Consider the following 12414-nt stretch of genomic DNA (forward strand, 5'->3'; position numbering starts at 1 on the left):
GAACTTCTTTGATATTCCCCAGACTCACAAGCTGAACAATCTAGTGGTATACGGAACAAGGGGCTTGGTATACCATTTTCCCCTTGCCTCCCAATCTCGCCCTATGCGAGTTTTTTGTACCCGGTGATCGTTTGCGGTTGCTCTGCTGATTCCCTGCCCAAGAAAGAGGGGTTTTCACCTCACTCGACGCTTTCATTCCGAAGGCCCTTCAATTGAAGAAAGTTCAGGGCTCAGAGACCGGATAGCTGCAGACCAGCCATGTCCCTCCAATCCTACATAAACAGTTGAGTACCCAATTGATATGTTTCTGTTACAGCGAGCAGGCCGCCCACTCGCAGCTCTGGCCTACTCAATATATAGTGCCGGGCCATAAGTATTGGCAACCCCACTACTTTTCTGCAACATGATTTGAGTGGGGGTTTGCCAATACTTATGGCCTGGTATAGTACATCTATATATATCGGTATATATACTAACCTCACCAAACACACAAAATAGAAAAGGTCCTGATCCTAACAGTAGACGGTCGTACCCTAATCGGCACCCTCCTCTCAACCGACCAACTCACAAACCTCGTCCTCTCACAGACCGTCGAGCGCATAATACGGACCCCGGATGACCCCGAGCCCAGCTCGCAGGTCGAACACGGCCTGTATCTAATACGTGGCGACAACGTCGTCATCTGCGGCGAAGTGGATGAGGAGATCGACAGCGGCATTGACTGGGCTAAAGTTAAGGGGCAGATGGTTAAAGGCACGAAAAATATCTGAGGGCAAGTGTGCGCGCAGGGCGAGGGGTTGATTCTGGAGCTAAGTTGACACTGCGTCAAGTGTGTGTATGCTCTCTTCTTTCCTATAAGCTATTTCTAGCGGCCGCCAGCTGTTGAAAATCTACATTTTTGGCTGGCGTGGGGGGAAGAGAAGAGAAGCTTATCCTTCTCATTTTATCTTCCTGCGAACAGGCTGCTGCGCGTGTGAGGGCATTGTCAGAGAAGATTGGCCTATTCGCGAAGACAAGGAGGGGGAAAGTGGGGAAAGTGGCCAAAAACAAGGGAAAGTTTTCAAAAAGGAAGCGGGAGTCGATTACCCGGAAAGCAGTGGAGATGGAAAGAAAGAATATGGAAAATCGGAAATAGAAAAATGTATTTTGGTGGGAATCTATTTCCTTTTTGAGGCATTCTCATGTCAAGGCACCCCAGGGCCAAGGCTAGCCCATCTTGCGCTCTAGTCGGCAGCCGGCAAAGCTGATATGTCGGACATGATTTGGATTATGGTTAAGTGCGCAAGGGTGAACGGGGTTGAGTCGAAGGAAAAGTGTGAGACGTCTTCTCTTTCTATTTTTCCCCATCAACTGGTGTTTTTTGTCGATGAGGCGTTCTGGAGTGTCTTACCTGAATGGGTATGAACTGTACCTACAAACGCACCATTCTTACTAGGTTCATGCATAAATGGCGTTCTAATTGATAGACTTTTTTTGGCAGGGGTTATTCAACTCCATTTCATCACATTGTCGGGTTCGATCATGCATTCAAATCCAGATATTTGTACAGGACTCGCACGACAAATTTCAGGGCAGGAAGCAATTCAGCTATTCCAAGGAATTGGAACGTGGCACGCATGTGATGTGTAGTCATTTCCAACAAAGGGCTTCGTTTTCCAAAGTGCAGAGTACGAAATTCCTGCTGCGAAGCCCCCCAAGATGCAGGTTCACACTACGAATGGGGACAGAAGAGGATAAATATGCAAGACATAGGGCGATCTCCATTCGGCTTTGTTTTCTTTTCTTTTCTTTTTCTTTTCTTCTAGAAAATTTCACTAAGGGAGCCAATATTAATTTATGTTCCAGTAAAGTCTCAAAACGCCAATACACTGTAGCCAGCCATCAAAATCAGCATTTATTCTAGTGATTGATGTGTAGTACTTGTATATGTATCCATTGTCATTCTTCTACATATGATACGAGGGGGAAAAAGAACACTTTTCTGTTCTGCATCTTTTTCATTGTTGTTCTTTTTTGCTAAATGAATCCCTGATATCCGGAGCTTCTTCCCTTCTTGTGGTTTTTGACTGTGTTCATCATTTACTCATTTAATGCAGAGCATTCTGCCAGTATGGATTTCTAGACACATACATAAGCTGCATGTAGCGAAAGAAAAAGAAAGAAGAAAAAGAAACAAAAAATAAGAATTGGGCCCTGATCGACACAGCCAACCACAGGATAGTTCTAAGAAGAGGGCCATGGATGACACTTGCATGATAGAAAATCAAGGTGAGCCAATGGCTGGATAACATAGATATAGATTAGTTAGAACTAAGTCTAGCTTGGAAACTTGGAACCAACTGATAATTGCTTTCTGCTCCAGAAAACTCATTTTAAGAGTTGAAAAATCTTGAGCTCTGAAGGTTTGAAACGGAATCAAGATTCAAGAATCAAGCCCTTTGGATCCGCGCCCGTCGAATTGTTTCCCGTCGCCTTCCCCCCGCGCTACTCACACGGTAAAGGGGCCACCGAACCTAGCTAGCGGCCAATTGCCATGAGCATCCCTGTTGCTGTTACAGAGGAGACGGAGTTACATGGGAGTGGGTTAGTGTTGGATACCCAGCCAGGTATGATTTGATTATCTCAAGCCACGCACACCTTGTTCACCTTCGCGGGATCATGCTTCCATGTGCCGCAGCGCACATACACAGAGCTGGATGCAGAAATCAAACGAGATAACCTGCTTGACAAGGGGGATTTTCGGGACAAATTACAGCGTCAATGATGTTTCCATATCCATGAATTACCTGATCAGAGGAGCAAATACCAGGAGTTCTTTGTCTCGGGAGCATCAAGGGATAAGCAAGTCGGCTTCTGCGTCGTTCAAACTGCTCGGGGATGTCGAAGTCATCATGCCCCTGCGTCTGCTTCCAGTGCTTTGTCCTGCGTGTTGGTGTTTTGGGGGCGGAGACATCCCACAACACCCCGGGGCCACTGGCGCGAGGCGGGGAGATTTGGCTTGTATCAGAGTTCGAGGCTGGAACTCTGCAACCCAATTTACACTTCGGCGTGGAAACTCAACTTAAATAAAAGAACCAAAAATAGTCAAATAGTATTATTATTCCCCCGAAAAATTAACGCGACTTAGGTTTCCTTCTTTCAATGCTGGCCATGCCATTTCATTCCATCCTTCTCTGCTCCTTGTGCTCCCGACCCGGTGTCAATTCTTCTCGTCAACTAGCCCTGTGAACCCACTGCTACGTGCAGGGTTGAGGAGTTTACGTCCCATGGTCGTCATCACTGTCGTTAGTATGGTTTTCACGGTTTCGCCCCACCGCCCCTGAGCGATCAACTTGGCTCCAATCAAAATACAACTATACAACATCAACCTGTTCATAGTATACCAGTGTCTCTATCGAACGGACTGAAGAAGAGGACACGCACACACAAGGTAACTGCGCGCCACCTTGGGCAAGTGGCACAAACCAGCCTGCGCTGTCTGTCTGTCTGTCCGTCTCTCACCCGTCACGATTTCCCCTCCATTTTGCCTCCTTGTCCCATCCGACAGACATTGCGATTCGCCTCTACTATTATCACCTACACCTATTCTAGCACTACTGGTCTTCAGAAAGCCGGGAGAGCCTCCAGTCACCATTGTGCCGCTATCTGTCTGTATCTCAGAATATCGCCAATGTGCGTCCCTACACCCTGTCATTCGCATCCCTACTCTCCTTACTGTCCACTCGCCACTGTCTGCTCTACTTACAAACAAGAGAAAAGGTAAAGCAAAAAAGCCGTTAATTGAAAGCCTGGGTGAAAAAAAAAGGGGGAGGGAGGGGGATAGCAGAACAAAGGGGGAAAGAAAGAAAAGGAAAAAGAGACATAGAAAGCCGGCTGAGAGAGAGAGGATAATAATAACATATATATACACATCATCATGTGGCTCTACCGCGGCGCCCAATCCGCTGTCTTCTACTACGCGACCTGCACCCCCTGTGCCGCCTCCATCGATCGTAGAAAACGGAAAAGGGATGCTGCAAATACACACCGTGAACCACCTCCTACCACCACCTCTTCCAATAACCAGAACGACATCGTGACGGACCAGCCGCCAGTCATCTTCCACCAACCAGTCCCATTTACCACCAACTCCTACTGGGAAGAGGAGATTACGCTGGGACCTGGACCCCCTGTTAGGAGAGCCGGGAGGAGAAATAACACTAACAGTAGCGGTCATCAGAATTGCAAGAATTGCAAGAGATGCAAGAAGCAAAAGAAGAATTTGAATTCCCCGCATGCTGTGGGGTGTCAGGGGGGTAATCCTGCAACGGCCGGAGCAGGAGCAGCACAGTCTCAGTCACAGGAATCTCCACTGCAGAATGGTATGGGCGCGCTAGCTGGCGCCGTGTCGGGCGTTCTGGAGGACCTGGTGCCGTCGAGGAAGGAACTTGGCGATCGCTGGAATAGAATACGGTACCAGCGGGAAGATGAGGTGCTTTGGGGCGGTGCAGGCAGTGGCGCTGGTGGGGACTTAGGGTCGGAGATCAAGGGCTCCTCTGTTGGTTTATCTGGGCGCGGGAGAGCAGGTACATCCGACTCCGCGAAGTACTACGCAGCGAGGAATCCGGCGGTTAATGATCTTCATCCTCCTGTTGTTTGTGGGCCAGTTAGTCGTGCGGAGACGCGGTGGATGCTGCAACCACCGCCCAGCGCGAAGGTGATGGAGGGGAAAGTCCGGTCTACGGCTTCTGTTTCTGTGCGGAATGGCAGACAGAGGGGTTTTGAGAGGGATGTGGTTTCGGGAAGGGATGGCAATGGCAATGGGAATGGGGAAGAGGGGGCAAGGGGGAGGACATCCGCTTCCCCTCAAATGAGCCAAATGAAGCAGCAGAGACAGCGGCAGAGGCAGAGGCAAGCTGACGGACAGCTTGATGGATGTGATTCTGCACATCTACAAGCGCGGACGGAACAACTCTCTCTGGAAACCCCTTTACGAAAGATAAAAACTCAGGATGAGCCACCTGCAATTCGTGCGATGTCTGATAACTTCCTCTCCCTCTCGCTATCGTCGAAAGATGATGCTCTGCTGCGTTCTCCGCGTCCCGTGTTAGCTCCGCTAACTGGCAGCCCTAGGCAACCTTCAGTTCATCCCGATCACAACGGCAATTATCACCCATACCATCAAAATGATAATGCTAACACCTTGACCTTAAAACCTCAGTCCACCCCTCCGGTGTCGTGGCAGTGGCCACAGCAACGTGCTGAAGACACTCAACTGCAATCGCAATCACAATCACGACCTACATCAAAAGCTACTACTGATAGCGGAAAATCATTTACTATCCAACAGAAGCAGCAGCAGCAGCAGCAGCAGCAGCGAAACCGCCAATGCCAACACCAACGTCAACCGGATAAGCTACATACAGCCTGGCCATCATCCACTCTCGATATTGCTATGAAGCACCACGATCTCGTGCGAAGTGTAAGGCTGGAACTTAGCAGCCCAGAGACGGCGTACTTTTACGATATTGGTGATGACGACGGCGACGACGACGACGGTGATTATGGCGGTCATTATGATGGTCGCATCAGCGATGGTGAGAAGCAGCCGGGAAAAAGGTATGATGTCCGACCTTGGCGGTGGAGTATGGACATTTGAATTATTTCTTATTCCTGCCTTTGGAACTGGAGTTGGCTGTGCTATATAGTTTCTCTCTCTTGCTTGGGTTTCTATTTTCCTCTTTCCTTTTTGCCTGTTCCATTCTTTTCCTTCCTTTTTCCTTTTTTTTTTTTTTTTTTTGAAGCGCCTTTCTATATCATTTGATCAAAGGATATGTGTTAAACCTTTTCCTTGTTATCTTAACTCCTCCCTCATCCTTGGGCCCATACTGCAATGGGGCTTTACGCCAACCACCTCATTATCATCTCGAGTCGTCTACCCCCTATCTCCCTACAGACTCAAAACCTCCGCGGGAGCCTCTTTATTCATTACTGTTCCCCCCACTGTCTCTTGAGGAAGGATTTGAAATTCGTTCCGCACTTCTTTATTACTCTTCCCCCTGTCACTACCGCTGAGCTTCCTGATTCGGCTGATATGTGAGTTTACATACACATACATACCTATGCCTCTACACCTCTCCATACCCCTACATAAGACACGCTCCAATCTATATAGGATTGAGAAAATAATACATAGAGAGAAAAGTCATTTTTCTCTTTCATCTTTAGAGCCTAAAGCCTTCTCTTCTTTGATACACTGCCTCCCACGCTTGAGCACGGTCTAGTTAGTTCCACGCCCACGACTACGACACAACCACAAGCACAAACATAGCTTGATTTGAAAGATATCTCATCCTGCGTCACCTAGATCCCCAAAGACTATTATGATTATGATTATGATTATGATTATTATTATTGTGGCGCAGAATGAAGAATCGCCAACAACGCACATCTCTATATACAATCAAAATATCAAGTAAAAATTTCAGTTCGTTTAACGCGCGCGCCCAGACTGCACGGTGAATTGCATGCATGTACATGTACATACAATAATACATATACAGGACGTTGTACGTTATCTACCAGGAAGGCTTGGGCCACCCTGAGGTATAAAGGAACGGGGGGATTGGTTTGATATGGCCAGCTAAGTTATCTTCCAAGCAAAGGGCTTCTGTCCGTGACTGATGCTGATGATCCCTTCCCACGGCATATGAAGCTTTTTATTTCATTAAAGCCGCACTTCAACGGCTGGAAAATAAACGGTTACACGGCTAACTCTACAACCTTTACAGTTTGCAGATCTATAACTAACTTACTGTTCCTCCTACTGAGCGAAGATGGAGGCGAGGTGGTTTTTGAGAAATCCCATTCAATTAATTACAAAATCAACCAGACCCAAACGCCCAACAAGCTCTGGTTCTACGAGAAACATCGTCGTCCTCAAGTTAGTTGAACTCTGGGATATCACTACTGAGGGGAGCTGATCGATAGACATGGCCACCGGAATCCTCGCGACGGCCCTCCACGCTTTCCCGAGCCCACTATCCATCCCCATCTCCGCAACCGTCGTCGTCGTCGTCGTCGTCCCAGCAGTACTCCTGCTCGTGAAACTCCACACGGATCCACTAAGACACATCCCGGGCCCGCTCATCGCGCGACTCACCCCCCTCTGGCTCTGGACCCTGACCCACCGCGGCATCGAGTGTCGCACCCTCGCCGCGCTCCACAGCCGCCACGGCCCCGCAGTGCGCATCGCACCCAACGAAGTCGACCTCTCGGACGGCGCTGCGCTGTACCCCCTCTACGCGAAGAATGGCGGCTGCGCCAAGAACCCCGTCTACGCCAACTATGACATCGACGGATTCGCGACGATTTTCTCCGCCGTGGATGCCGTGCAGAGGGCCACAAGAGCGCGGGCTGTAGCTCCCCTCTTCGCGCAACGGGCGATCGTGGAGGGGAGGCCCACCATGCAGGCGGTCGTGGATGCGGCTGTGGCGGAGCTGGGGGCGAGGAGAGCAGTAGCGCACGGCGCGCCCATCGACGTCCTGGATCTCTTCCGCTGCTTGGCCATCGACGTTGTGAGCCTGTATCTATTCGGGGAGTCGTTCGGCGGGCTCGGGAGCAAGGCCCCACTCGCCGCGACGCCCTTCGTGGATGCGTTCGCTGCAGGCGGCCGGTTCTTCTACGTACCTGGATGGCTCCTCAGGCACGTCGACCACTGGGCCGGCAAGTTTGAGAAGGGGCCAGGGTCCATTGCCGCGAGCACGGCTGTCGTCAAGGAGTTCGCGGCGCGTGTGGTTGACAGGAGCATTGCGGGAGAGAAAGCCGGCGTCGCGCAGACGTCGACGTACCAGGGCAGACTGCTGCGTGCTGGCATCTCGCGCGAAGAGACAATAGCACAGGTGCTGGATGTGATGTTTGCGGGCACAGATGGCATTGCAATGACCATGTCTGTTCTCTGCTGGAATCTCGCGCGGCTCCCAGACAAGTAAGTAAGAAAATAAACCATTCAATCCCTTGGGGAAAAAGGAAGAATAAGGGTGGACGGAACCACTCTGCGGAAGGAATCTCCACTCACAATACCAAAACCCCCCCCTTTCACACATTTCATTTCACCAGGTACACCCGCGCCCGACACGAGTTGCTCAACAACCCCTCCCCCCTCAACGGCCAGTCCCTCCCCTACCTCACCGCCATCGTCAAAGAATCCCTGCGCCTCTCCATGGCCAACCCGACCCGCCTCCCCCGCATCGTCGGCGCGGAAGGCCTCCACGTCCCCGGCCTCCCAACGCTTCCCGCCGGCACGAGCGTCGGCCTCGGGGCGTACGTGCTGCACCATGACCCGGCTGTATTCCCGCAGCCGCGCGAGTTCATGCCCGAGCGCTGGCTGGCGTGCACGCCGGAGATGTTGCGGAATAGCGTTCCGTTTGGCGTCGGCGCACGCATGTGTATTGCGCGAAACCTTGCGGTGGCGGTGCTGCGGTGGACGGCGGAGGCTTTGATCCGGGCGGACGTCTTGGGTAAGAATAATAATATTCATGATGGTGGTGTTGGCGATGGTGTGAGGGGGGTGGTGCAGGATGGCATTGAAATCATGGAGTGGTTTAATGCAAAGGTTGTCGCGGGGAAGATTGAGATATATTGATTGGCTTTCTATTATCATTTAGAGAGATTTAATTCCACATTTGAAAAAAAAACATGGAGTGAAGAAGCTGATGATGAATTCCTTTCTATTCATATCTTGGTGTGTATGACTATCCATAGAAAACGTACTTAGGAAGTAAGCTCTGATTCACGGGGGATTCTCACGGATTCTGGCCATACATAGTTAAAACTGCAGGCCACGAGGTCAAGGAGCGCTTCAAAGCCTTGATTCCAGCTGCATCAACAAGTTCCACTTTTCGCCAGCAAAAGGACACCCCTTTCATGCTTTTGGACTGCATGTATAAAAAAATATACAAATATAATCCGCATAGCCATCAACAAATTGGTTGAATCAACTAACGTTTTTGCAGTAAAAGGTGTGTACATTACTCAACCCTCTTTCGGAGCCAAGCCAAAACAATTAGCTTTCCCCAGAATAAATAATAGCAAGGCCTTACAAATCAGATTGCACATACATAGCATACATACATATATAAAATGTCGGTTTCACAAGTAGGGGAAAGAAATTGTGAAGAAAGTGGAATTCAACTTGAAGTTTGCGTTGACAGCAAGCTGGAGCGAAGTAAAAAACAAATCACCATAATGAAACATCACCAGGCTTTTCAAGACAAGAGCCAGGTGAGGTATGGTTGGGAGGGGGCGAGAGGAGACAAAAGGTTAAACAAAACACCAAAGGGAAAAGCATGATTGTCAAAGATGAGACAATTTAAAAAAATGTTAAAGAGACAACTATGCTATGAGAGTGGAGCAAAAGATTTCTTGACGAAAGAAGCACAACAACGGTTAGGGGATAGGACAAACAACACAATAGGTTTTTTTTTATCCGAGACATTGAGGGTTGCTGGAAAGAAAAGGAAGATATAAAGAAGCGTAGGAAATACGGAAGGAGAAAACCTATGGACGGGTAGATTGAATAGGAAATATTGTAAGAGATTTAGTACCAGGTATCGATAAATGTAGAGTGATACGATTCGCATGTTGATATTGCGAGTATAATTGGGCCCGCCTTTTTCGTTTCCGATGTTCTCCTTTTCTTGTTCTGATCATCACGTTTATTGGGAAGGGGAAAAGAGGCAAGACATGATTTAGTACACCTTTTTCTTCTCGTCCACGCTGAATTGACCGGGTCCCATGTTGACGAGGAGAAGGAGACCACCGCTGGAGAGAATGTCAGAATGAGTTGGTATTTTAACCGCTGAGAAATAAGGAAAGGCAAATTTAGAAAATGGGATTTTGGAGAAGAAAAAAAACCGAGGAACTTACACAATGGAGAGGATTTGGAAAAAGTCATATTTGGCGAAATCTTTGTGTGGGTGTTTGGAATGCAGCTGCATTAAGACGATTGATTAATCCCTGCTTTGTATCGAAGGGGGGAAAGCGGGAGGAAGGCATACCGTCCAGAAGTTATTAACCAGAAGGTTGAAGACACTTAATATAACAACCAAAATGGTCGCACTCCACTTCGCTTTGAATCCAACGACAACCATCACACACGCAACCAATCCAAACAGGCTAAAAATGATCCTCCAGGAGGACCATTTGCCAGACAATACGAACCCGAGGAACAAGAAGATAAGCAGGACACGCCCCGCAAATTGGATGTACATCTTCCGGTCCTTCTCGTCGAGTTGAGGGAGACCCGCGGGGACAAACCGTTTGCGCACCCAGGAGTCTGAAAGAACCATGAGAAGCCCTCCAATGACGCTGAGGTTGCGGAGGAAGAAGTTCAGGTCGAAGATGAGGCCGTATCCAAGCGCCTGAAGGACGACAACACTGAGAAGCCCCGCGACGGCATATTCACTATGTTTCCGTGCGATGACCAGAATCGAACCAGAGACCATCACAACGATGTTTATTAGGAGGAAGATATGCGATATGCCCCATGGAACTATACACAGCAGACATACAAAAAGTTTTGATTGGTTAGACAGGACAAGAGCCAAGCAAGATATGGAGCCACAACTCCATGGAAAGGAGGCCAAAAAAAGAAAGGAAAGGAAAAAGAAGAAAAAGAAAAGAAACAAACGTACTTCCTCTGAAGTCTTTCAAATAGGATAGCTGGTCGCCCCATTGAGTCAAGATGCGTAGAGTATCCTCGAGGAAAGTAACGACTATCAAAAAACGGCCGACAGCTGGTAGATAACTATACAAATCCCACGATGTGATAAATGATTAGCCCTTGGTGTTCGATAGCTGGAATATGGTTTTTGCGTTTTATGGAGATCGCCTATAACCTGCGGCGGTAAAGGCGTTTTCCCCATCCTCCATCTCCATGGGCAGCGGTTCCTAGGGGAAGGCAGTGTGGGCAAACATACGGCCTGATGGGGTCGGAGAAAGTATCTAGCCAGTCCTCAATCTTGCCGGTCTGCTCTCGGATTGCATCGAGCGGGCTTGGGTCGCTCGTAGCATCTGCTCTTCCAGGACCGCCAAAGGGGTTCTGGTGTCCTAGGTTGTAGCCCGCTGTGCCGCGTATTTGCGCCATGGCTGTCAAAGGGGGAGCTCGCTTTGTCGGGGGAGGGGGGGGAAGCAAGGAAGTGGCTGGAGGAGCGAGACCGGGAGTCAAGAGAGGGAATTGTTTAAATACACGGAAAACAGCAGAGTTGAGACAGGGCTGCAGAAGAGGAGAAGGAGAAGAAGAAGAAGAGGGCAGAACAAGTGGATAGCATTAGGCCGGGGCGGGCGGGGAAGTTCAAGATATCTCGGAGTGTTGGCCAAGGTCTGGGTTGTTTGGGGCTCATGGAGAGAACAGGCCACGATGCGGAAATCAGATGGAGTAACCAAAAGAGGAATGGTGACTTAGATCCCATGGATTAGTAAGTGATATAGTCACGTGAAGGTCATTCGCTCCCCAATGCGGAAATCCCTGTGGCTGTGTTGGCGATCCGTACCTTTTTTGTCCTATCGCCATTTAATGTAGGAACCACAACGAAATCTACATGTTAACTTCAATCATGAAAAAAAGCTGAGGATATTCTCTTCACAGTGAAGATGAAGTATATCCAATTGCAGAGGTATTACTGCAACAATGCGTCTTGTGATGCAAACGACGCTTCCTCACCTGCAAAGACTTCCGGAGAAGGCAAACCAATGCTCCATAGCTGTAATGCCCTATTGACACAAGCCGATTGATGATTCTTTTTGGACCGTCGAGTACTCAGAAGCGACAAAGACATATAACTACAGGTCATTTTTCAACACGCCGCTACAATATAACGTTAAATACTAGTATCCATCTTCAAAATTTCTTATTTTCGATGCTTCCAACTGTATCCCGTTGCCAAAAAGTTGTCCGCCAGATCAAATATTCCATCTAGTGACAGAGTTATGTCACCACGCTCCAAGCGATGTAGAACTGTACAATATACCTACTCTGCACTGTCCTGTACGACGTGTTACATTACATAGTATATACAGGCGCGTTGGGGGGGGGGGGGGGTTGGGGGGGAACGGGGACGGGGTAAAATCTCGCCTGCAGCTACTAAACAAATAAAATAACACAAGCAGACCCGAACTGACAACAGCATCAGATATCACCATTGTACTGTACAACGCACCAAAATTCGAGTTTACTGTTCCATCCCTCAGATCAAGCAAGGGAGGGGAGGTAGATCCCCAGCTCCGCACCCCGCCCTGCCCTGCCCTGCTCCGCCCCGCCCCGCCCCGCTCCCCTTTACCCCTTTATTCACAGTTCGTGCGTTGGGCTCGGTTATCGATTCCCCCCGCCAGGGTTATTCCCTCCCCACTAACTTACCTACTATCCACCCGTATAAT

General features: G+C 49.1%; 6 protein-coding genes across 6 annotated transcripts; 4 read left to right on the forward strand and 2 right to left on the reverse strand.

Annotated features, from left to right (window-relative positions):
- Positions 1 to 258: 258 nt before the first annotated feature.
- HCBG_03666 (uncharacterized protein) lies at positions 259 to 770 on the forward strand (the record flags this gene model as incomplete). The annotated part of the gene is made up of 2 exons (XM_045430715.1): positions 259 to 283; positions 499 to 770. 2 exons carry the CDS (start codon positions 259 to 261, stop codon positions 768 to 770), a joined length of 297 nt encoding a protein of 98 aa, XP_045288858.1.
- A 478-nt stretch (positions 771 to 1248) lies between these two features.
- Positions 1249 to 1874, forward strand: HCBG_03667 (uncharacterized protein; the record flags this gene model as incomplete). The annotated part of the gene is made up of 3 exons (XM_045430716.1): positions 1249 to 1398; positions 1481 to 1667; positions 1846 to 1874. The coding sequence occupies 3 exons, from the start codon at positions 1249 to 1251 to the stop codon at positions 1872 to 1874; spliced, it is 366 nt and encodes a 121-aa protein (XP_045288859.1).
- Positions 1875 to 3199: 1325 nt separating this feature from the next.
- HCBG_03668 (uncharacterized protein) lies at positions 3200 to 3634 on the reverse strand (the record flags this gene model as incomplete). Its single annotated transcript, XM_045430717.1, has 2 exons — positions 3200 to 3353; positions 3405 to 3634. The coding sequence occupies 2 exons, from the start codon at positions 3632 to 3634 to the stop codon at positions 3200 to 3202; spliced, it is 384 nt and encodes a 127-aa protein (XP_045288860.1).
- Positions 3635 to 3916: 282 nt separating this feature from the next.
- On the forward strand, positions 3917 to 6215 carry HCBG_03669 (uncharacterized protein; the record flags this gene model as incomplete). The annotated part of the gene is made up of 1 exon (XM_045430718.1): positions 3917 to 6215. One exon carries the CDS (start codon positions 3917 to 3919, stop codon positions 5636 to 5638), a length of 1722 nt encoding a protein of 573 aa, XP_045288861.1.
- A 756-nt stretch (positions 6216 to 6971) lies between these two features.
- Positions 6972 to 8623, forward strand: HCBG_03670 (cytochrome P450; the record flags this gene model as incomplete). The annotated part of the gene is made up of 2 exons (XM_045430719.1): positions 6972 to 7966; positions 8098 to 8623. The coding sequence occupies 2 exons, from the start codon at positions 6972 to 6974 to the stop codon at positions 8621 to 8623; spliced, it is 1521 nt and encodes a 506-aa protein (XP_045288862.1).
- Positions 8624 to 8846: 223 nt separating this feature from the next.
- Positions 8847 to 11175, reverse strand: HCBG_03671 (ER-derived vesicles protein ERV29; the record flags this gene model as incomplete). The annotated part of the gene is made up of 5 exons (XM_045430720.1): positions 8847 to 9801; positions 9907 to 9971; positions 10038 to 10531; positions 10674 to 10786; positions 10959 to 11175. 5 exons carry the CDS (start codon positions 11123 to 11125, stop codon positions 9729 to 9731), a joined length of 912 nt encoding a protein of 303 aa, XP_045288863.1.
- Positions 11176 to 12414: the final 1239 nt, after the last annotated feature.

The sequence above is a fragment of the Histoplasma capsulatum genome (assembly GCF_000150115.1).
Source record: "Histoplasma capsulatum G186AR genomic scaffold supercont2.4, whole genome shotgun sequence".
Classification (NCBI taxonomy): domain Eukaryota; kingdom Fungi; phylum Ascomycota; class Eurotiomycetes; order Onygenales; family Ajellomycetaceae; genus Histoplasma; species Histoplasma capsulatum.